Source organism: Trematomus bernacchii, unplaced genomic scaffold (assembly GCF_902827165.1).
Source record: "Trematomus bernacchii unplaced genomic scaffold, fTreBer1.1, whole genome shotgun sequence".
Taxonomy (NCBI): Eukaryota; Metazoa; Chordata; class Actinopteri; order Perciformes; family Nototheniidae; genus Trematomus; species Trematomus bernacchii.
Window position 1 is genome coordinate 24,220 of NW_022987786.1, and position 24,664 is coordinate 48,883.

General features: G+C 41.1%; 1 protein-coding gene across 1 annotated transcript in view; it reads left to right on the forward strand.

Moving 5' to 3' along the window:
• LOC117497565 (semaphorin-4B-like) overlaps nucleotides 1-24,664 on the forward strand; it is a 40,159-nt gene continuing 15,495 nt past the window's right edge. Inside the window, exons 1-7 of the mRNA XM_034149534.1 lie at nucleotides 1-180; nucleotides 12,530-12,690; nucleotides 12,769-12,831; nucleotides 16,048-16,146; nucleotides 18,699-18,795; nucleotides 19,876-19,995; nucleotides 23,365-23,486. Coding sequence (XP_034005425.1) covers nucleotides 96-180; nucleotides 12,530-12,690; nucleotides 12,769-12,831; nucleotides 16,048-16,146; nucleotides 18,699-18,795; nucleotides 19,876-19,995; nucleotides 23,365-23,486 — 747 coding nt within the window. The 5' untranslated portion in view covers nucleotides 1-95. The remainder of the gene's footprint in view (nucleotides 181-12,529; nucleotides 12,691-12,768; nucleotides 12,832-16,047; nucleotides 16,147-18,698; nucleotides 18,796-19,875; nucleotides 19,996-23,364; nucleotides 23,487-24,664) is intronic.

The following is a 24,664-nucleotide window of genomic DNA, read 5'->3' on the forward strand; positions in this document are numbered from 1 at the left end:
GTTTCTTCAGTCGCTCTCTGACAGTCGGCACTGACAGTCGCTACGATAAGAGCTGCAGAGAAAAGTCCTCCATCTTCATCAGCTGCTCCTTCATCATGCCTCCGTCTCTCCTCTTCCTCCTCCTCTTCCTCCTGAGCTCCTCCGTCTCTCTGCCTCCTCCACGAAACTCCTTCCTCCTCAGTGAGTCAATCTGACGTTCTTTATTATGCTGTGTGTGTAGTATGTGTTTTATTTGATTATATATGTTAATATTGCGATCTTATATATATATGAATATTGTTACCTTACGATGCATCCTTGTTTCCTCCCGATGTTGTGTCGTTTCCTTACGATGCATCCTTGTTTCCTCCCGATGTTGTGTCGTTTCCTTACGGTGTATCCTTGTTTCCTCATGATGATGCATGTTACCTTACGATGTATTCATGTTACCTCACGATGTATTCATGTTACCTTACGATGTATTCATGTTACCTAACAATGTTGCGTTGTTTCCTTACGATGTATCCTTGTTACCTATGGTAAGAATGGTTGTTTGTTACCTTGTGTTGTTATGGTTGTGACGGTTCATTGTTTCACGACAACGTGGCATTGTGCGTTACTGCGTGGTGCGTCGACATTGAACATATTCCTGGTTTGCAGAAACGTATAAAACACGGTGTTGATATTTCTGTTTTTTGCATCTTATGAATTGACCGATGTTTCGACCGGTGGATAAACGATTTGGTTTCAGGGTCTTTTGAGAAAATGTACTTGGGTATTCTTTTAGGTTTTAGTTTGTGGGAAAGTCTTTTAGTTCCTTCACAAAAACATGTTCCAAGGTTTTTGTTAATGTACATTAGTGAGGTGTTTTCTTTCATATACGTACCACTACTATCGCGTACATTCTTATCATTAATTCCCCGCCGCCTCCAATAACCCTGATAGAAAGCTGTATAAAACCCACCGTAAGTAAACCAGGATTACAGTTACACATTAGGAATAAAGTAAAGACACAGCTCAACAACCTAACATAACATCGGGCTGGCGGGGTTTTGACGAGGAAACCTTTCTGTGATGTGTTCAGTGTCCTCAAGATGATCTGAAAACTGGGTTTCAAATTACTTGTGAATAAACTGTGAAGTGAAAATGGAGAAGTGACACATCCAACCTGATGCCAGTCACTTCCTCTGTGTGTGTGTGTGTGTGTGTGTGTGTGTGTGTGTGTGTGTCTGTGTGTGTGTGTGTGTGTGTGTGTGTGTGTGTGTGTGTGTGTGTGTGTATAATCAGATCAAAGTCGCTTAGCTTTTTGTCCATATGAGAAAAGATGCATTATCACTATGTATTTCAGAGTAAGGTCTTTTTGTTCAAACAACATTATTGAGTTTTTAATTTGTTATATTTTACTCGTTTTGAAGATCAGTTAAATTAGAAAAGTGTTAATACTTCACACCCTTACAACAATAACAACTATACAAATGTGCTGTGACTTAAATAGGCCGTATTCACACAGTATGTAGTGTCTCTACTTTAAAGAGTCCTCTCCTGCTGATGTTCAGGTGTATATCAGTATGTAGTGTCTCTACTTTAAAGAGTCCTCTCCTGCTGATGTTCAGGTGTATATCAGTATGTAGTGTCTCTACTTTAAAGAGTCCTCTCCTGCTGATGTTCAGGTGTATATCAGTATGTAGTGTCTCTACTTTAAAGAGTCCTCTCCTGCTGATGTTCAGGTGTATATCAGTATGTAGTGTCTCTACTTTAAAGAGTTCTCTCCTGCTGATGTTCAGGTGTATATCAGTATGTAGTGTCTCTACTTTAAAGAGTCCTCTCCTGCTGATGTTCAGGTGTATATCAGTATGTAGTGTCTCTACTTAAAGAGTTCTCTCCTGCTGATGTTCAGGTGTATATCAGTATGTAGTGTCTCTACTTTAAAGAGTCCTCTCCTGCTGATGTTCAGGTGTATATCAGTATGTAGTGTCTCTACTTTAAAGAGTCCTCTCCTGCTGATGTTCAGGTGTATATCAGTATGTAGTGTCTCTACTTTAAAGAGTCCTCTCCTGCTGATGTTCAGGTGTATATCAGTATGTAGTGTCTCTACTTTAAAGAGTCCTCTCCTGCTGATGTTCAGGTGTATATCAGTATGTAGTGTCTCTACTTTAAAGAGTCCTCTCCTGCTGATGTTCAGGTGTATATCAGTATGTAGTGTCTCTACTTTAAAGAGTCCTCTCCTGCTGATGTTCAGGTGTATATCAGTATGTAGTGTCTCTACTTTAAAGAGTCCTCTCCTGCTGATGTTCAGGTGTATATCAGTATGTAGTGTCTCTACTTTAAAGAGTCCTCTCCTGCTGATGTTCATGTGTATATCAGTATGTAGTGTCTCTACTTTAAAGAGTCCTCTCCTGCTGATGTTCAGGTGTATATCAGTATGTAGTGTCTCTACTTTAAAGAGTCCTCTCCTGCTGATGTTCAGGTGTATATCAGTATGTAGTGTCTCTACTTTAAAGAGTCCTCTCCTGCTGATGTTCAGGTGTATATCAGTATGTAGTGTCTCTACTTTAAAGAGTCCTCTCCTGCTGATGTTCAGGTGTATATCAGTATGTAGTGTCTCTACTTTAAAGAGTCCTCTCCTGCTGATGTTCAGGTGTATATCAGTATGTAGTGTCTCTACTTTAAAGAGTCCTCTCCTGCTGATGTTCAGGTGTATATCAGTATGTAGTGTCTCTACTTTAAAGAGTCCTCTCCTGCTGATGTTCAGGTGTATATCAGTATGTAGTGTCTCTACTTTAAAGAGTCCTCTCCTGCTGATGTTCAGGTGTATATCAGTATGTAGTGTCTCTACTTTAAAGAGTCCTCTCCTGCTGATGTTCAGGTGTATATCAGTATGTAGTGTCTCTACTTTAAGAGTCCTCTCCTGCTGATGTTCAGGTGTATATCAGTATGTAGTGTCTCTACTTTAAAGAGTCCTCTCCTGCTGATGTTCAGGTGTATATCAGTATGTAGTGTCTCTACTTTAAAGAGTCCTCTCCTGCTGATGTTCAGGTGTATATCAGTGTGTAGTGTCTCTACTTTAAAGAGTCCTCTCCTGCTGATGCTCAGGTGTATATCAGTATGTAGTGTCTCTACTTTAAAGAGTCCTCTCCTGCTGATGTTCAGGTGTATATCAGTATGTAGTGTCTCTACTTTAAAGAGTCCTCTCCTGCTGATGTTCAGGTGTATATCAGTATGTAGTGTCTCTACTTTAAAGAGTCCTCTCCTGCTGATGTTCAGGTGTATATCAGTATGTAGTGTCTCTACTTTAAAGAGTCCTCTCCTGATGATGTTCAGGTGTATATCAGTATGTAGTGTCTCTACTTTAAAGAGTCCTCTCCTGCTGATGTTCAGGTGTATATCAGTATGTAGTGTCTCTACTTTAAAGAGTCCTCTCCTGATGATGTTCAGGTGTATATCAGTATGTAGTGTCTCTACTTTAAAGAGTCCTCTCCTGTTGATGTTCAGGTGTATATCAGTATGTAGTGTCTCTACTTTAAAGAGTCCTCTCCTGCTGATGTTCAGGTGTATCTCAGTATGTAGTGTCTCTACTTTAAAGAGTCCTCTCCTGTTGATGTTCAGGTGTATATCAGTATGTAGTGTCTCTACTTTAAAGAGTCCTCTCCTGCTGATGTTCAGGTGTATATCAGTATGTAGTGTCTCTACTTTAAGAGTCCTCTCCTGTTGATGTTCAGGTGTATATCAGTATGTAGTGTCTCTACTTTAAAGAGTCCTCTCCTGCTGATGTTCAGGTGTATATCAGTATGTAGTGTCTCTACTTTAAAGAGTCCTCTCCTGTTGATGTTCAGGTGTATATCAGTATGTAGTGTCTCTACTTTAAAGAGTCCTCTCCTGCTGATGTTCAGGTGTATATCAGTATGTAGTGTCTCTACTTTAAAGAGTCCTCTCCTGCTGATGTTCAGGTGTATATCAGTATGTAGTGTCTCTACTTTAAAGAGTCCTCTCCTGCTGATGTTCAGGTGTATATCAGTATGTAGTGTCTCTACTTTAAAGAGTCCTCTCCTGCTGATGTTCAGGTGTATATCAGTATGTAGTGTCTCTACTTTAAAGAGTCCTCTCCTGCTGATGTTCAGGTGTATATCAGTATGTAGTGTCTCTACTTTAAAGAGTCCTCTCCTGCTGATGTTCAGGTGTATATCAGTATGTAGTGTCTCTACTTTAAAGAGTCCTCTCCTGCTGATGTTCAGGTGTATATCAGTATGTAGTGTCTCTACTTTAAAGAGTCCTCTCCTGCTGATGTTCAGGTGTATATCAGTATGTAGTGTCTCTACTTTAAAGAGTCCTCTCCTGCTGATGTTCAGGTGTATATCAGTATGTAGTGTCTCTACTTTAAAGAGTCCTCTCCTGCTGCTGTTCAGGTGTATATCAGTATGTAGTGTCTCTACTTTAAAGAGTCCTCTCCTGCTGATGTTCAGGTGTATATCAGTATGTAGTGTCTCTACTTTAAAGAGTCCTCTCCTGCTGATGTTCAGGTGTATATCAGTATGTAGTGTCTCTACTTTAAAGAGTCCTCTCCTGCTGATGTTCAGGTGTATATCAGTATGTAGTGTCTCTACTTTAAAGAGTCCTCTCCTGCTGATGTTCAGGTGTATATCAGTATGTAGTGTCTCTACATTAAAGCTGCAGCACCTCTTCTCACCCTCTGACGGAAACCAGAGCTAGTTCAGAGTGTTTGTGGTAAGTGTTATTGTGTGAGGAGCCTGCAGCACTTCCTGCTCCGACTGAAGCTGGCACAGGAAGTGACCACGTGTTGCAGAGTCTATTTCACAGACTAAGACTAAATGCAGATTTCAACATCGCATATGTTCCTCTCAACTGTTTGTCACAAATGTCTCATATATTTCTGCAGAGTTACATGCTCATGAAGCACGTCTGTCAAAACAAATATATAACATGTACTCTTTGTGCAGAACATACATGATGTTATTATATTGATGCATTCATGTGTTCATCTCTTGTGATGCTGCAGCTGGTAAAGGTGGAGCTCATCTTCACTCTCTGATCTATACACATGAACATGTGTTCATCTGAATCTGTAGAGGACCTAACGCTGTCAGATGAATGCCTCTGAGATGAAGTAAAGTTCATCTGTACTCAGATGAAGTACTTTCATGCATCGTTAATCTAAAAATAAATGTGGATAAGTGGAGCTGCAGAACTCTGGATGTGATTCTCTCTGAAACTGTGATATACGATGGTCATGAACTCATCTGAAACTCTGCCTCGGACATGTTGCGGTCTCATGAAACCCCGTCTGAGTCAGAGAGGAAAGAGAAGTGCCGACCAGTCAAAGGAGAACCAGGATGTTCCTTACACAGAGTGATGAACCCTGTGATGCATTACAGAGGGTGATCACAGTATGAATACTACCATCGAGTATATGTGTAGTACACATTATACAGAGGGTGATCACAGTATGAATACTAACATCGAGTATATGTGTAGTACACATTATACAGAGGGTGATCACAGTATGAATACTACCATCGAGTATATATGTAGTACACATTATACAGAGGGTGATCACAGTATGAATACTACCATCGAGTATATGTGTAGTACACATTACAGAGGGTGATCACAGTATGAATACTACCATCGAGTATATGTGTAGTACACATTATACAGAGGGTGATCACAGTATGAATACTACCATCGAGTATATGTGTAGTACACATTACAGAGGGTGATCACAGTATGAATACTACCATCGAGTATATGTGTAGTACACATTATACAGAGGGTGATCACAGTATGAATACTACCATAGAGTATATGTGTAGTACACATTATACAGAGGGTGATCACAGTATGAATACTACCATAGAGTATATGTGTAGTACACATTATACAGAGGGTGATCACAGTATGAATACTACCATCGAGTATATGTGTAGTACACATTATACAGAGGGTGATCACAGTATGAATACTACCATTGAGTATATGTGTAGTACACATTATACAGAGGGTGATCACAGTATGAATACTACCATACAAGTATATGTGTAGTACACATTACAGAGGGTGATCACAGTATGAATACTACCATCGAGTATATGTGTAGTACACATTATACAGAGGGCGATCACAGTATGAATACTACCATCGAGTATATGTGTAGTACACATTATACAGAGGGCGATCACAGTATGAATACTACCATCGAGTATATGTGTAGTACACATTATACAGAGGGCGATCACAGTATGAATACTACCATCGAGTATATGTAGTACACATTATACAGAGGGCGATCACAGTAGGAATACTACCATCGAGTATATATGTAGTACACATTACAGAGGGTGATCACAGTATGAATACTACCATCGAGTATATGTGTAGTACACATTATACAGAGGGCGATCACAGTATGAATACTACCATCGAGTATATGTGTATTTGTGTTATCCTGATTTATCAAATCAAATCAAATCAGGTTTTATTTATAAAGCACATTTAAAAGCGATTTTTGGTCGAGCCAAAGTGCTGTACATGTAATAAAAACACATTGCTACAAATCACAATAAACGACAATAAATTACAACAGATATATCTTAAAAACAAAATAAAAACAAAAACACAAGGAAAAGTCAGGAGTCGTGCTCCGCTCTAACTAGAAAGCCAGAGAGAAGAAGTGTGTTTTTAGTGTAGATTTAAAAACCCCTAGGGTCTGGGCCGACCTCACATGGAGGGGCAGAGTGTTCCAGAGCCTCGGGCCAGCTGCTGCGAAGGCTCGGTGCCCTCGGGTTTTGAGCCTGGTCTTGGGCACTACCAGCAGCAGCTGGTCAGCAGACCTTAAAGCTCTGGCTGGGGTGTAGCGCTGGAGGAGTTCAGCTATATAGGCCGGAGCCAGCCCATTTAGGGCTTTAAAAACAAATAAAAGGATTTTAAAATCAATTCTGAACCGAACTGGAAGCCAGTGCAGTGAGGCCAGAATTGGGGTGATGTGGTCACGCTTTTTGTGACCAGTCAGCAAATGTGCAGCAGCGTTTTGGACTAGCTGTAAGCGTTTAATTGAGGCCTGGTCCATACCCACATACAGAGCGTTGCAATAGTCCTGTCTCGAGGTTACAAAGGCGTTAATAACCCTTTCTAAGTCTTTAAAAGATAAATACGACTTGGTTTTGGCCAATAGTCTTATTTTAAAAAAGCAGGATTTTACTACGCTGCTGACCTGCTTGTCGAATTTAAAAGTGCTAGTGAAGGTCACTCCAAGGTTCATGACCGAGGGGAGGATGTTTTTTTTGATAGAGCCCAGAATATCAACCGGAGAGGCTGGAGGTTGCGGTCCAAAAAAGATGACCTCGGTCTTGCTCTCGTTGAGGTTGAGAAAGTTTTTGCTCAGCCAGGATTTTATCTCTGCTAAGCAGTCCATCAGCTGCTGTAGTGAGTGTGTGACATTTGCTTTGAGAGGCAGATCTGTACATCGTCGGCGTAGCAGTGGAAGGGAATATTATGTTTTGTGAGAATTGAACCTAGGGGCAGTATGTACAGTAAAAAGAGGATGGGGCCCAGGATCGAGCCTTGGGGAACCCCACAGGTAAGAGGGGCTTTGGCAGAGGAGAAGGCACCTAGCTGCACTGAGAAGCTACGGTCTGTCAGATAGGACCTGAACCATGCAAGGGCAGAGCCTGTGATGCCAGCGGACTGTTCAAGCCGTGACAACAGGATGCTATTGTCCACAGTGTCGAAGGCAGCTGTCAGGTCTAACAGCACCAATTTAAACTAAATGAATCACATTTCTAATTGATTGACAGCAGATGAAATACTCCACCTTCTTCCCATGTGCTAATGATAGCCTGCTCTACCATGTGAACAAGCTAACCTGTGCTAATGATAGCCTGCTCTACCATGTGAACAAGCTAACCTGTGCTAATGATAGCCTGCTCTACCATGTGAACAAGCTAACCTGTGCTAATGATAGCCTGCTCTACCATGTGAACAAGCTAACCTGTGCTAATGATAGCCTGCTCTACCATGTGAACAAGCTAACCTGTGCTAATGATAGCCTGCTCTACCATGTGAACAAGCTAACCTGTGCTAATGATAGCCTGCTCTACCATGTGAACAAGCTAACCTGTGCTAAGTCAGTGCGCAAAGAATACAAAGCCACGTCTACGTTTTATTTATTTTTGAAATGGCTTAACGTGGTGCGCAGTTCAGGACGTCCTGCATCAGAATCAGAAGTCCTTCATGAGTCCTGCAGCATAGCAGCTACAAAGGCAGCAATAATAAAGATATGAATAATGTCATTAAATCACACACACAGTTTAATATGCAAATGAGGGTCTTCAGGCAGAAAGGAAGACCCCTGCTGTCGTGTGACTGACTTATTCAGGTGTATATCAGTATGTAGTGTCTCTACTTTAAAGAGTCCTCTCATCTGATGTTCAGGTGTATATCAGTATGTAGTGTCTCTACTTTAAAGAGTCCTCTCCTGCTGATGTTCAGGTGTATATCAGTATGTAGTGTCTCTACTTTAAAGAGTCCTCTCCTGCTGATGTTCAGGTGTATATCAGTATGTAGTGTCTCTACTTTAAAGAGTCCTCTCCTGCTGATGTTCAGGTGTATATCAGTATGTAGTGTCTCTACTTTAAAGAGTCCTCTCCTGCTGATGTTCAGGTGTATATCAGTATGTAGTGTCTCTACTTTAAAGAGTCCTCTCCTGCTGATGTTCAGGTGTATATCAGTATGTAGTGTCTCTACTTTAAAGAGTCCTCTCCTGCTGATGTTCAGGTGTATATCAGTATGTAGTGTCTCTACTTTAAAGAGTCCTCTCCTGCTGATGTTCAGGTGTATATCAGTATGTAGTGTCTCTACTTTAAAGAGTCCTCTCCTCTGATGTTCAGGTGTATATCAGTATGTAGTGTCTCTACTTTAAAGAGTCCTCTCCTGCTGATGTTCAGGTGTATATCAGTATGTAGTGTCTCTACTTTAAAGAGTCCTCTCCTGCTGATGTTCAGGTGTATATCAGTATGTAGTGTCTCTACTTTAAAGAGTTCTCTCCTGCTGATGTTCAGGTGTATATCAGTATGTAGTGTCTCTACTTTAAAGAGTCCTCTCCTCTGATGTTCAGGTGTATATCAGTACAGTATGTAGTGTCTCTACTTTAAAGAGTCCTCTCCTCTGATGTTCAGGTGTATATCCCGTGTTGCAGGGTCTTATTTCACAGACAAAGACTACATACAGATTTCAACATGTAACGTGACTTATTCAAATGAATAAATGTGACCATCTGCTTTCAGCCCTCAGACCGTGAGACGACTTGTTTCTGATCTTGATCTAATTGTCTCGTCTCTGTTCATGTTCGTGTGAGATCAGAAAAAGACCTCTGCAGCTCTGAACCACTTCCTGTGAAAGCTGATATTCATATCCTCACTTCTGACCTGGTCTCTGTTCTCGCTGTAAACTCAGAGAACAACCTCATGATATTAATACCCAGTGTTTCCTGGCAGAGTGCATGCTGGGAAGGCTTTTGTGGTTCAAGATCTCATGATAAAACCTGCAAGACGTGGTTAGAGCTTTGCTGTTTCACTTTAAAGGTCAGCTATTCTGATATTCTTTCTCCACAGTATATTACAGGTCTCAGATGAATACAGAGCCTGTCTCTGATTGGCTGAAAGACCAAATAGATCATTGCAGCATCCCATAATCCCCTCTGTTTCAGCCCTGTTCAGAGGTGGGAAGTAGTGGAGTACAAATACTTTGTTACTGTACTTAAGTACATGTTTCTGGTATCAGTACTTTACTCCACTAATTATTTTTCTGACCACTTTTTACTTTGACTTCTTACATGTTGAACCCAAATACCTGTACTTTCTACTTCTTACATGTTGAACTCAAATACCTGTACTTTCTACTTCTTACATGTTGAACACAAATACCTGTACTTTCTACTTCTTACATGTTGAACACAAATACCTGTACTTTCTACTTCTTACATGTTGAACACAAATACCTGTACTTTCTACTTCTTACATGTTGAACACAAATACCTGTACTTTCTACTTCTTACATGTTGAATACAAATACCTGTACTTTCTACTTCTTACATGTTGAACACTAATACCTGTACTTTCTACTTCTCACATGTTGAACACAAATACCTGTACTTTCTACTTCTTACATGTTGAACCCAAATACCTGTACTTTCTACTTCTTACATGTTGAACCCAAATACCTGTACTTTCTACTTCTTACATGTTGAACACAAATACCTGTACTTTCTACTTCTTACATGTTGAACACAAATACCTGTACTTTCTACTTCTTACATGTTGAACACAAATACCTGTACTTTCTACTTCTTACATGTTGAACACAAATACCTGTACTTTCTACTTCTTACATGTTGAACACAAATACCTGTACTTTCTACTTCTTACATGTTGAACACAAATACCTGTACTTTCTACTTCTTACATTTTGAACACAAATACCTGTACTTTCTACTTCTTACATTTTGATAATAATAATAATAAATGGAATTTATAAAGCGCCTTTCACGGGACCCAAGGTCGCTGTACATGGTGGACAGACAAAAGAAAACAGACAATGAGGAGCGAACAAAACAATAAAATAAAATAAAATAAAATAAAGGAAGCCAGGGGACCAGGAAAGGACTAGGGTCCGAAGGCCACGGTGAACAGGTGCCTTTTCAGTGAGGATTTGAAGATGTCCAGTGAGGCAGCGTTCCGGATCTCAGGAGGAAGTGCATTCCAGAGGGTGGGGGCCGCAACACTGAACGCCCTGTCACCCACAGTACGAAGGCGAGAGCGGGGGATGGAGAGCAGGCCCGTGTCGGAGGACCGCAGACTCCGAGAGGGGGTGTAGGGATGTAGGAGGTCTGTTAGGTACTGGGGGGCGAGGGTATGGAGGGACTTGTACGTGAGGAGGAGTGTTTTGTAGTGAATCCGGGACTTGACCGGCAGCCAGTGGAGGTGGATGAGGGTGGGGGTGATGTGTTGCCATGGCTTAGTGCGGGTGAGAAGCCTGGCGGCAGAGTTCTGGACATATTGGAGCCTGGCCAGGGTTTAGCTGGGAACCCCGGACAGGACTCCATTGCAGTAGTCCAGACGGGATGTGATGAAGGCGTGTATGAGTGTTTCTGCCACTGAGTCAGAGAGTGAGGGGCGGAGTCTGGCAATGTTTTTGAGATGGTATTTTGAACCCAAATACCTGTACTTTCTACTTCTTACATTTTGAACACAAATACCTGTACTTTCTACTTCTTACATTTTGAACACAAATACCTGTACTTTCTACTTCTTACATGTTGAACACAAATACCTGTACTTTCTACTTCTTACATGTTGAACACAATACCTGTACTTTCTACTTCTTACATGTTGAACCCAAATACCTGTACTTTCTACTTCTTACATGTTGAACTCAAATACCTGTACTTTCTACTTCTTACATGTTGAACCCAAATACCTGTACTTTCTACTTCTTACATGTTGAACACAAATACCTGTACTTTCTACTTCTTACATGTTGAACCCAAATACCTGTACTTTCTACTTCTTACATGTTGAACACAAATACCTGTACTTTCTACTTCTTACATGTTGAACCCAAATACCTGTACTTTCTACTTCTCACATGTTGAACACAAATACCTGTACTTTCTACTTCTCACATGTTGAACACAAATACCTGTACTTTCTACTTCTTACATGTTGAACACAAATACCTGTACTTTCTACTTCTTACATGTTGAACACAAATACCTGTACTTTCTACTTCTTACATGTTGAACCCAAATACCTGTACTTTCTACTTCTTACATGTTGAACACAAATACCTGTACTTTCTACTTCTTACATGTTGAACACAAATACCTGTACTTTCTACTTCTCACATGTTGAACACAAATACCTGTACTTTCTACTTCTTACATGTTGAACTCAAATACCTGTACTTTCTACTTCTTACATGTTGAACACAAATACCTGTACTTTCTACTTCTCACATGTTGAACCCAAATACCTGTACTTTCTACTTCTCTCATTTCCCAAACAGGCTGGTTCCTTTAGTTTGAATGTGTGTTTGGTGGCGTGATCATTATTATTTAGAGTCATTGCGTGCCTATTGATTTGAACACGATCCGTGTATCCATCATTTCCTGGTCTTCTCTAAAGAAGAGGGACCAATGAAAACGTTGTCATGTTGCCGTTGTTCAGCATGGAAACATTCATTAGCTAACAATGACATTATTGTTCTATTAATATAAAGGGAGGTCAGGTACTCTTTAAAACAGCTGCTAGTTATGGGTACTTTTTACTGAAGTACATTTCAAAGCCTCTTTACTTTGACTTGAGTAAAGAAGTTTAGTCAGTACTTCTACTTTCACCAGAGTATTTTTAAACACGAGTATCTGTACTTCTACTTGAGGAAAGGATGTGTGTACTTTTGCCATCTCTGCCTAGTAAACTGTGTGTGTGTGTGTGTGTGTGTGTGTGTGTGTGTGTGTGTGTGTGTGTGTGTGTGTGTTCAGACTCTGCAGAGCGCCCCCTGGTCTTCTTCCGCCCCCCCGACCTCCTGAACAGCACGACCTTGTTGCTAAGCGACGACGGCTCCACGCTATTCGTCGGGGCTCGAGACGCCGTGTTCTCATTGGATGTCAGCCAGAGTGATGTCATCAGCCTGAAGAGAAAGGTGAGCCCCGTCTACTATATCCCCCATGATGCTTTGTGGTGATGATGGATGTTTAGTGTTTTCTCTTTCTGTCTCCAGGTGGAGTGGCGTCCGTCTCAGAGTGAAATCACAGAGTGTCAGAATAAAGGGAAGGACGCTGAGGTGATTACAAACTTTATTAAGTGCTATATTCACATTTTTAACAACAAATACTTCTGCAAAAGGTATAACACGTCTTTCTGGTCCCTAACCTATAACCCAGGTCGTTTGTTTTCTTATCTTATACAACATTCATCCCATAACTTCAGGATTACATTTCACCTTTGCTCATGCTGATGGTGCGTTCAGGTGTCTCTTAAAGTGTTAGTTAAGGGTTCCTTTAGATAAAAACACCTTAAGTTCAGGTGTCTCTTAAAGTCTCAGTTAAGAGTTCCTTTAAATAAAAACACCTTAAGTTCAGGTGTCTCTTAAAGTCTCAGTTAAGGGTTCCTTTAGATAAAAACAACTTAAGTTCAGGTGTCTCTTAAAGTCTCAGTTAAGGGTTCCTTTAGATAAAAACAACTTAAGTTCAGGTGTCTCTTAAAGTCTCAGTTAAGAGTTCCTTTAAATAAAAACACCTTAAGTTCAGGTGTCTCTTAAAGTCTCAGTTAAGGGTTCCTTTAGATAAAAACAACTTAAGTTCAGGTGTCTCTTAAAGTCTCAGTTAAGGGTTCCTTTAGATAAAAACAACTTAAGTTCAGGTGTCTCTTAAAGTCTCAGTTAAGGGTTTCTTTAGATAAAAACACCTTAAGTTCAGGTGTCTTTTAAAGTCTCAGTTAAGAGTTCCTTTAAATTAAAACACCTTAAGTTCAAGTGTCTCTTAAAGTCTTAGTTAAGGGTTCCCTTAAATAAAAACACCTTAAGTTCAGGTGTCTCTTACAGTCTCAGTTAAGGGTTCCTTTACATAAAAACACCTTAAGTTCAGGTGTCTCTTAAAGTCTTAGTTAAGGGTTCCCTTAAATAAAAACACCTTAAGTTCAGGTGTCTCTTACAGTCTCAGTTAAGGGTTCCTTTACATAAAAACACCTTAAGTTCAGGTGTCTCTTACAGTCTCAGTTAAGGGTTCCTTTACATAAAACACCTTAAGTTCAGGTGTCTCTTAAAGTCTTAGTTAAGGGTTCCTTTAGATAAAAACACCTTAAGTTCAGGTGTCTCTTAAAGTGTCAGTTAAGGGTTCCTTTAGATAAAAACACCTTAAGTTCAGGTGTCTCTTAAAGTGTCAGTTAAGGGTTCCTCAGATAGTACCCTTTGGGAAACTCTGTCCTCGATGTGATCATGAGCTCCAGGTTTAACATCCTGGACGTTGATGTGTGTTGAAAACTGTTCAGAGGTAGGAAGTAGTGGAATACAAATACTTTGTTACTGTGCTTAAGTACATGTTTCTGGTATCAGTACTTTACTCCACTACTTATTTTTCTGACCACTTTTTACTTTGACTTCTTACATTTTGAACACAAATACCTGTACTTTCTACTTCTTACATGTTGAACACAAATACCTGTACTTTCTACTTCTTACATTTTGAACACAAATACCTGTACTTTCTACTTCTTACATGTTGAACACAAATACCTGTACTTTCTACTTCTTACATGTTGAACACAAATACCTGTACTTTCTACTTCTCACATGTTGAACACAAATACCTGTACTTTCTACTTCTTACATGTTGAACCCAAATACCTGTACTTTCTACTTCTCACATGTTGAACTCAAATACCTATACTTTCTACTTCTTACATGTTGAACACAAATACCTGTACTTTGTACTTCTTACATGTTGAAACACTTGGGTACTTTTTACTGAAGTACATTTCAAAGCCTCTTTACTTTTACTTGAGTAAAGAAGTTTAGTCAGTACTTCTACTTTCACCAGAGTATTTTTAAACACGAGTATCTGTACTTCTACCTGAGTAAAGGACGTGTACTTTTGCCATCTCTGGTCCCTGTGTCTCTCATGTTCTCCTCTCTCAGGTGGACTGTCCTAACTTCATGTTGTCCTCTCTCAGGTTGACTGTCCTAACTTCCTGTTGTCCTCTCTCAGGTTGACTGTCCTAACTTCCTGTTGTCCTCTCTCAGGTTGACTGTCCTAACTTCCTGTTGTCCTCTCTCAGGTTGACTGTCCTAACTTCCTGTTGTCCTCTCTCAGGTGGACTGTCCTAACTTCCTGTTGTCCTCTCTCAGGTGGACTGTCCTAACTTCCTGTTGTCCTCTCTCAGGTTGACTGTCCTAACTTCCTGTTGTCCTCTCTCAGGTTGACTGTCCTAACTTCCTGTTGTCCTCTCTCAGGTGGACTGTCCTAACTTCCTGTTGTCCTCTCTCAGGTTGACTGTCCTAACTTCCTGTTGTCCTCTCTCAGGTTGACTGTCCTAACTTCCTGTTGTCCTCTCTCAGGTTGACTGTCCTAACTTCCTGTTGTCCTCTCTCAGGTTGACTGTCCTAACTTCCTGTTGTCCTCTCTCAGGTTGACTGTCCTAACTTCCTGTTGTCCTCTCTCAGGTTGACTGTCCTAACTTCCTGTTGTCCTCTCTCAGGTGGACTGTCCTAACTTCCTGTTGTCCTCTCTCAGGTGGACTGTCCTAACTTCCTGTTGTCCTCTCTCAGGTTGACTGTCCTAACTTCATGTTGTCCTCTCTCAGGTGGACTGTCCTAACTTCCTGTTGTCCTCTCTCAGGTGGACTGTCCTAACTTCCTGTTGTCCTCTCTCAGGTTGACTGTCCTAACTTCCTGTTGTCCTCTCTCAGGTGGACTGTCCTAACTTCCTGTTGTCCTCTCTCAGGTGGACTGTCCTAACTTCCTGTTGTCCTCTCTCAGGTTGACTGTCCTAACTTCCTGTTGTCCTCTCTCAGGTTGACTGTCCTAACTTCATGTTGTCCTCTCTCAGGTGGACTGTCCTAACTTCCTGTTGTCCTCTCTCAGGTGGACTGTCCTAACTTCCTGTTGTCCTCTCTCAGGTGGACTGTCCTAACTTCCTGTTGTCCTCTCTCAGGTGGACTGTCCTAACTTCCTGTTGTCCTCTCTCAGGTTGACTGTCCTAACTTCCTGTTGTCCTCTCTCAGGTGGACTGTCCTAACTTCATGTTCTCCTCTCTCAGGTTGACTGTCCTAACTTCCTGTTGTCCTCTCTCAGGTTGACTGTCCTAACTTCCTGTTGTCCTCTCTCAGGTGGACTGTCCTAACTTCCTGTTGTCCTCTCTCAGGTTGACTGTCCTAACTTCCTGTTGTCCTCTCTCAGGTTGACTGTCCTAACTTCCTGTTGTCCTCTCTCAGGTGGACTGTCCTAACTTCCTGTTGTCCTCTCTCAGGTGGACTGTCCTAACTTCCTGTTGTCCTCTCTCAGGTGGACTGTCCTAACTTCGTGAGCGTCCTCTCTCAGGTGAACTCGTCTCACCTGTACGTCTGCGGCAGCTTCGCCTTCAGCCCCCACGACGCCTTCATCGTACGTGAATCACTGAAACTCACTTTCATTTCTGCTTCAGTAACGCTGGTGGTGGAAAATAACCACGTGTAGTTTCTCAAGTACTGTATATTATTTAACTTTGTGGAGAGGTAAATATAATAAATACGAGCTACAACAGTAACATGGTCATTATCCATCACTGCATATGTATTAAGGATTTATTATTTTCCTGAAAAATAATAATATACAAGATCGGAATACTTCTACTTTTACTCAAGAACAAGATCTGAGTACTTCTACTTTTACTCAAGAACAAGATCTGAGTACTTCTACTTTTACTCAAGTACAATATCTGAGTACTTCTACTTTTACTCAAGTACAATATCTGAGTACTTCTACTTTTACTCAAGTACAAGATCTGAGTACTTCTACTTTTACTCAAGTTCAATATCTGAGTACTTCTACTTTTACTCAAGAACAAGATCTGAGTACTTCTACTTTTACTCAAGTACAATATCTGAGTACTTCTACTTTTACTCAAGTACAAGATCTGAGTACTTCTACTTTTACTCAAGTACAAGATCTGAGTACTTCTACTTTTACTCAAGTTCAATATCTGAGTACTTCTACTTTTACTCAAGAACAAGATCTGAGTACTTCTACTTTTACTCAAGTACAATATCTGAGTACTTCTACTTTTACTCAAGTACAAGATCTGAGTACTTCTACTTTTACTCAAGTACAAGATCTGAGTACTTCTACTTTTACTCAAGTTCAATATCTGAGTACTTCTACTTTTACTCAAGAACAAGATCTGAGTACTTCTACTTTTACTCAAGTACAAGATCTGAGTACTTCTACTTTTACTCAAGTACAATATCTGAGTACTTCTACTTTTACTCAAGTACAATATCTGAGTACTTCTACTTTTACTCAAGAACAAGATCTGAGTACTTCTACTTTTACTCAAGTACAAGATCTGAGTACTTCTACTTTTACTCAAGTACAAGATCTGAGTACTTCTACTTTTACTCAAGTTCAATATCTGAGTACTTCTACTTTTACTCAAGAACAAGATCTGAGTACTTCTACTTTTACTCAAGTACAATATCTGAGTACTTCTACTTTTACTCAAGTACAAGATCTGAGTACTTCTACTTTTACTCAAGTACAAGATCTGAGTACTTTTACTTTTACTAACAAGATCTGAGTACTTTTACTTTTACTCAAGTACACGATCTGAGAACTTCTACTTTTACTCAAGTACAAGATCTGAGTACTTCTACTTTTACTCAAGTACAAGATCTGAGTACTTTTACTTTTACTCAAGAACAAGATCTGAGTACTTTTACTTTTACTCAAGTACTTAAAAGTAGAAGTTCTCAGATCTTGTTGACATCTGAATACTTACTGTATATCACTGACTGATATAAATGATGGATCTTCCAGTGACTCAGTGACTCTGTGACTCAGTGACTCTGTGACTCTGTGACTCAGTGACTCAGTGACTCAGTGACTCAGTGGCTCAGTGACTCTGTGACTCTGTGACTCAGTGACTCAGTGGCTCAGTGACTCAGTGACTCAGTGACTCAGTGGCTCTGTGACTCTGTGACTCAGTGGCTCTGTGACTCTGTGACTCAGTGACTCAGTGACTCTGTGACTCAGTGACTCAGTGGCTCTGTGACTCAGTGGCTCAGTGGCTCTGTGACTCAGTGACTCTGTGACTCAGTGGCTCTGTGACTCTGTGACTCTGTGACTCAGTGACTCTGTGACTCAGTGGCTCTGTGACTCTGTGACTCAGTGACTCAGTGACTCAGTGGCTCAGTGGCTCTGTGACTCTGTGACTCAGTGACTCTGTGACTCTGTGACTCAGTGACTCAGTGACTCAGTGGCTCTGTGACTCAGTGACTCAGTGACTCAGTGGCTCAGTGGCTCTGTGACTCTGTGACTCTGTGACTCAGTGACTCAGTGACTCAGTGGCTCTGTGACTCAGTGACTCTGTGACTCTGTGACTCAGTGACTCTGTGACTCAGTGACTCAGTGGCTCTGTGACTCAGTGGCTCAGTGGCTCAGTGGCTCAGTGACTCAGTGACTCAGTGACTCTGTGGCTCTGTGGCTCTGTGGCTCTGTGGCTCAGTGGCTCTGTGACTCTGTGACTCTGTGACTCAGTGACTCAGTGGCTCTGTGACTCAGTGGCTCTGTGGCTCTGTGGCTCTGTGGCTCTGTGACTCAGTGGCTCTGTGGCTCTGTGACTCAGTGACTCAGTGGCTCTGTGACTCTGTGGCTCTGTGGCTCTGTGACTCAGTGGCTCTGTGACTCTGTGACTCTGTGACTCAGTGACTCTGTGACTCAGTGGCTCTGTGGCTCAGTGGCTCTGTGGCTCTGTGGCTCTGTGGCTCTGTGGCTCTGTGACTCAGTGGCTCTGTGACTCTGTGACTCAGTGGCTCTGTGACTCAGTGACTCTGTGACTCTGTGACTCAGTGACTCTGTGACTCAGTGACTCTGTGACTCTGTGACTCAGTGACTCTGTGACTCAGTGACTCTGTGGCTCTGTGGCTCTGTGGCTCTGTGACTCTGTGATTGGTCTTCAGGACGCAGAAAGCTTCTCTCTGGTTGGACTCGTCGATGCTAAAGCTAAGCTACGCTGTCCGTTCAGCCCGCTGCAGAGAAACAGCGCCCTCACCGTGGGTCAGTCTGAACGTCCGTTACTAAAGATTAATACACATTATTAAACACAGAAACATCATGAAGAGCAACAGAGAATCATTCCTTTATTAAAGCGTTCTGACCTGAGGCCTGTACCACGAAGCCGGTTCAACATACCCTGGATATGTTTGAGTTACACTTACAGTGTCACATACTGTATGCAGAAGTATTATTTTAAGCAACACATTAAGTTGACGAAACACTGGAGTCAAATGTAATTAAAGTCAGATCGTGTCTTAGACGGGGCAGTGATATTATAAACCTGTTAATGTACGCATTCAAACACTTTCTCTGTTACCAGCTGTATTCACCTTGCAGGTGCAGCTATGTGGCTTTGATCCTGGATAAAGTGTTTAAGTCATGGATGTTTAAAGTTTAACGTCTTCATATTTGACTAATATTAAAGTTCACTTTTCATTCAGGAAGTATGACGCTGCACTGTCAGTACGCTCCTCCATGTTTGTGATTGGTCAAATGTTGCTAACCCCGCCCCTTTCATGTGAACGCGCACCCAGCCGGACAGAGAAACCCTGGCTTATTTATTTATTTATTTATTTGACAGGGACAGTGCACATTGATTGACATTTCTGTAAATGCGCCAGAGTTAGCCAACAGGCTATTTTTCATCTGCAGTCCCTGGACAGATGTTGAAAGTCATCCTAAAAAAGAAAATGTCAATTCAAATGACAGGTAAATACAATCAGTAAAACAACATTCAACATAGATGCTTATATTATGATAAAAGCATATATCAAAACATAAAAACAAAACAAAAATACATATTCACAAAGCAGACAGATAGCAACATGTGTACAAACAGAGCGTTGTAAAGTGCAGATTGTGTCAGCTTGAGTTACCGAGTTGATAATCAGTGTCGTAGGACCGCTTAGCGAGAGCGCGTTTGTTTTGGATTAGGTAAACCGGGTAACTCACACATATCCAGGTTATGTTGAACCGGCTTCGTCGTACAGGCCTCTGGTCTCTGATGCAGGTTTTAGAGATGCTTCATGAAATCAAAGTTTATTTGAGGTCATATTAAACGTATTGTTGTTCTCTGCGCAGACGGAGAGCTTTTCACCGCCTCCACCACCGACTTCAGAGGAAAAAGTCCTCAGATCTCCAGACACTTCAGCCGGGGGGGGCAGGACGTCAGCCAGGACACCTCCATCGCCCTACTGCAGGGTGAGAGGCAGGACAAATAACAACAACAACAACAATAATAACTGTAACAGGATGTGTATTTTGTCAATTGTGTAATTTCTTAATTTGTTTTAATCTTTAATATGTGTGTACTTTACGAATAAAGGTATTCTGATTCTGAATAATAACAATAATAAAAACAATTATTATAATAATAATAATAAATAATAATAATGTCAATTATAATAATAATAATAATAATAATAATAATTAAAGCTGCAAGCAGCGTTGAGCGGGTCTTCGACGCTCCGCAGGCTGTTGTCCGCACGTCGAGGTATCATGCAGGAGTTTTCCGGACTCGGCCGTTGGCAAACGTGGGAAGTTTCAGGCCGATCGGACAACGTAAATGGGAGTTACAGCAGTATCATACAGTAAACATTGTGTTTGATGGCGAGTGATCTATCGCCATGGCAACGGCATATGATGACATCCCAGAATTGGCGTAGAGCTGTTGAGGGGCGGACTAGTAGTCGTCATCTGAAGTCTGGTGCAGTTTGGACCATTTTCCATTGACTTAAGACAACTTCGTGTTTTTTGGTGAGGGATGCGTTGCCATGGAAACGGCATACGGTGAGATCTCAGATTTCACGTAGAGCTGTTGAGGGCCGGACCATTAACTGTCATCTGAAGTCTGGTGCAGTTTGGAAGCTTTTCCATTGACTTAAGACAACATCGTGTTTTATGGCGAGTGATTCGTTGCCATGGAAACGGCATACGGTGAGATCTCGGATTTCACGTAGAGCTGTTGAAGGCCGGACCATTAACTGTCATCTGAAGTGTGGTGCAGTTTGGAACCTTTTCCAATGACTTAAAACAACATTGTGTTTTACGGCGAGTGATTCGTTGCCATGGAAACGGCATGCAATGAGATCTCATATTTCACGTAGAGCTGTTGAGGCATGGACCGGTGATATAAAAGTGAAGATTGGGGGACAATGGGACCGTGTCCATTGGATTTACAGCGACACCGTGTTTTATGGCGAGTGATGCGTTGCCATGGAAACGGCATACGGTGAGATCTCAGATTTCACGTAGAGCTGTTGAGGGCCGGACCATTAACTGTCATCTGAAGTCTGGTGCAGTTTGGATCATTTTCCATTGACTTAAGACAACATTGTGTTTTATGGCGAGGAATGCGTTGCCATGGAAACGGCATATGATGACATCCCAGAATTGGCGTAGAGCTGTTGAGGGCCGGACCATTAACTGTCATCTGAAGTCTGGTGCAGTTTGGAAGCTTTTCCATTGACTTAAGACAACTTCATGTTTTTTGGTGAGGGATGCGTTGCCATGGAAACGGCATATGATGACACCCCATAATTGACATAGTGCTGTTGAGGGCCGGACTCGTAGCCATCATCTGAAGTCTGGTGCAGTTTGAACCATTTTCCATTGACTTAAGACAACATCGTGTTTTACGGCGAGTGATTCGTTGCCATGGAAACGGCATATGATGACATCCCATAATTGGCATAGTGCTGTTGAGGGCCAGACCATTAACTGTCATCTGAAGTCTGGTGCAGTTTGGAGCATTTTCCATTGACTTAAGACAACATTGTGAAGTTTGGTGGCGTTGTGAGCATGTCAGTTTGAGTTATGACATCATCGTATTAGTTTGATGGGCCTAGCATCGAGCGAACGCGAACTTTGGCGCCAAATAACGGCTGCGCCGTGCGAAAGAAAAAAACTTCCGTGATAACTTTTAATTGCCCATGTCTCGAGATGCTACCCGACGAATTTCGAGTCGTACGGATAAAGTCCCTGGGAGAAGATAGATTTTGCGCGGAGGACGAAAAACGCGATAAATGGCGTTTTTTGACGCCTTTTTCGACGCCAAATTCAAAATGGCCGACTTCCTGTACGTTATTTTATACCCCTCCAAGAGGCTTTTTTGTTCGTCTCCGCACCTTAGATATGCGTAGCGAGTTTCGTTCGTTTACGTGAAAGTTAAAGTAGGGGGGTTTTTGTGTTTGTTTAAAAGGTTTCAGACAGCTCAACTTCCTGTTTCCTATCAACGATAATTCACTTCCTCTTTTAGCAAAACAAAAAATATAATGTCTGGAAGAACTTCTCACTTCTGTGTTTCTTTTGAACTTTTGATCCTGTTTCTACAACTCTGCATATTTTAAATGTCAAGCTGGACAAAAATCCGGCCATCCCATAAACTGAAGGTGTCATTTGTAAAAAAAGAAGAAAGTCTGAATTCTGAAAAAAGTCCCAACTCACAACGTGAAAAAAAAGAATCCTGTGACAAAAGTAGTAATCTGAACAACATTTTGAGGAAAAAATCAGGATTCTGAAAAAAGTCAGAATTTGGAGAAAATAACGAATTTCTTGAAAAAGTCAGAATTTGGAGAAAAAAACCCTGAATTTGGGCAAAAAATCGGGATTCTGAAAATAATCCCAAATTGGAAAAATTGTAGAATATGGAGAACAAAACGGATTTCTTGAAGATCTTTGAAAAATATCGAATTTTGAGAAAAAAAAAAATGTATTCTAAAAAAAAAATCGAAATAGACGAGAATAACACCTACGACACTTCCGGACGAAAATTACGGCCCCACCCACTTTTGGGGGAAAACAACGCTTTGAATGGCGGTCAATACCAATTCTGAAGTTTTTGCCAATCCAATCAGACATTTTTGAAAACCGTGGATTTTTGGATCTTCAAAGAGCCCGATTACGATGGCCATTCAGGCAAACTATTACATTAAATCATTTGAAATCGACGATCGGGCTCGATATATGGTTAAATTAAAATCAGTAGGCGAGGCCGTAATTTCGCCAGTGGAAAATAATAGTCTTATCATGCCAAAAAGCTGCTGTGTCGTTTATTGCTCCTCAAACATTAAAACAAATCCAGAGTTCAGTGTTTCTGTACTTCCTCTAAGAAAAAAGGACAGTTTAGAGCTCTGTGGCTTCAGGCTTGACAGCGTTGGTTTCCCCAAAAGTGGGCGGGGCATTAAAGTGACGTAGATGTTACTGTCATCTATGGACATCGATTGCTTACTGCTATATTTAACCATATATCGAGCCCGATCGTCGATTTCCAATGATTTAATGTAATAGTTTGCCTGTTTGGCCATCGTAATCGGGCTCTTTGAAGATCCAAAAATTTAATTTCTGATCGGATTGGCAAAAACTTCAGAATGTGTATTGACCGCCATTCAAATGACAGCTTTGTTTTGGTGGGCGGAGCCGTAATTTTTGCCTGGAAGTGACGCATGTGTTACTGTATCTCAAAAAAGTCAGAATTTGGAGAAAAAAAATTATTTTGAAAAAAAGGTTTTGTTGATTTATTAAATGTGTAAAATATTTAAAAAATATAAATAATTGTACTTCCTGTTTCAGAGCCGGCGTTCGTGGGCTCGGCGGCGGTGGACAGGAAGCTGTTATTCTTCTTCACTGAAGGCGGGAAAGAGTTCAGCTTCGTGGACGAGCTGCGGATCGCTCGCGTCGCTCAAGTCTGCAAGGTGACGGAAAATATCAATAATAGAGCTGCTTTAACCTGTTACGCACGGCCCCCCCCGGTACCGGGCGGATAAACGCGTCATTTGCAGGAAACAACGTCTAAGGAATCTTAATATTTAATACAACTATGAATGTTTTATATCCATGTAACGGGAAGAAACTCGGCTAACTGATCTTTTTAATTTTTATTTCCAAAAAAATCCCACAATGCTAACACTCAGCCTCTGAATTAGCCACGAGAGAAAAGATTTAACCTAAAACGGCACTTAAACTCACAATAACTCCCTTATTACTTATCCTAGATGCACAGCCAACCACTCGTTTTTGGTGTCCTGGAGACACTGAATCTAATGGTGCCCACCTCAACACTCAGTGATAAACATTTGCGACGCTATAAACGAAAGCGTACATCATAACATGTGGAGCTAAGTAGCTAGAAACGCTAACATGGCTTACCTTGGTCAACAGTGGTCTTCAATGGCATTAAAACGATAAAAAAACGATGCTGCAGTTAATCCATAGGTTAATCCAATGTGTCTGTGTCCTCTTTGAAATGATTTCTGATAATCCATAAGCAATAAAACTGCTTTTTAGTTTCCAAATGCCAGAGCTAGAATGTAGCTCCACTCTGCTGCACATTTACATGCGCGCAGCCCCCACCTTTTCTCTTCACAACGTCTGTGTGTGGGAGCCTCCCCCTTCGATTCTATTGGCTCTAACGGTCAGAAAGAGGTGTCAACCATCAAAATCGAGCAAGGGGGGCCAGAGATATAGAAAAAAAACCATTTTCACCCAAATCACCTCAGAGGTGGGGTGGTTTTTGCTAATCTCTCTAAAAAGGTCAAATGTCACTTGTTTTGCATCAATCTTGATACAGGGTACTTATTATATGTTGTACTTTGGATTCCTAAAGCTTTTAGTCTACTAACCCATCATCCAAGGGTAGTTTTCACTATCTGTAAAAAAATAATTTTTGGACGGACACTATAATTTACAGTTTTTTACTATGTAAGAAATTATTCATATAACCCTTTTAGAAGTTAAGTTGTAGTCATTTGTTTTGGGCATGTCATTTTCGAGCCTGAAACATGAAAAACAGGCTAGGTGCTTAACAGGTTAAGATTACGCCACATCCTCCTGAGTCAAAGTCAAAGCCAACTTTATTGTCAATCTTTCAGTT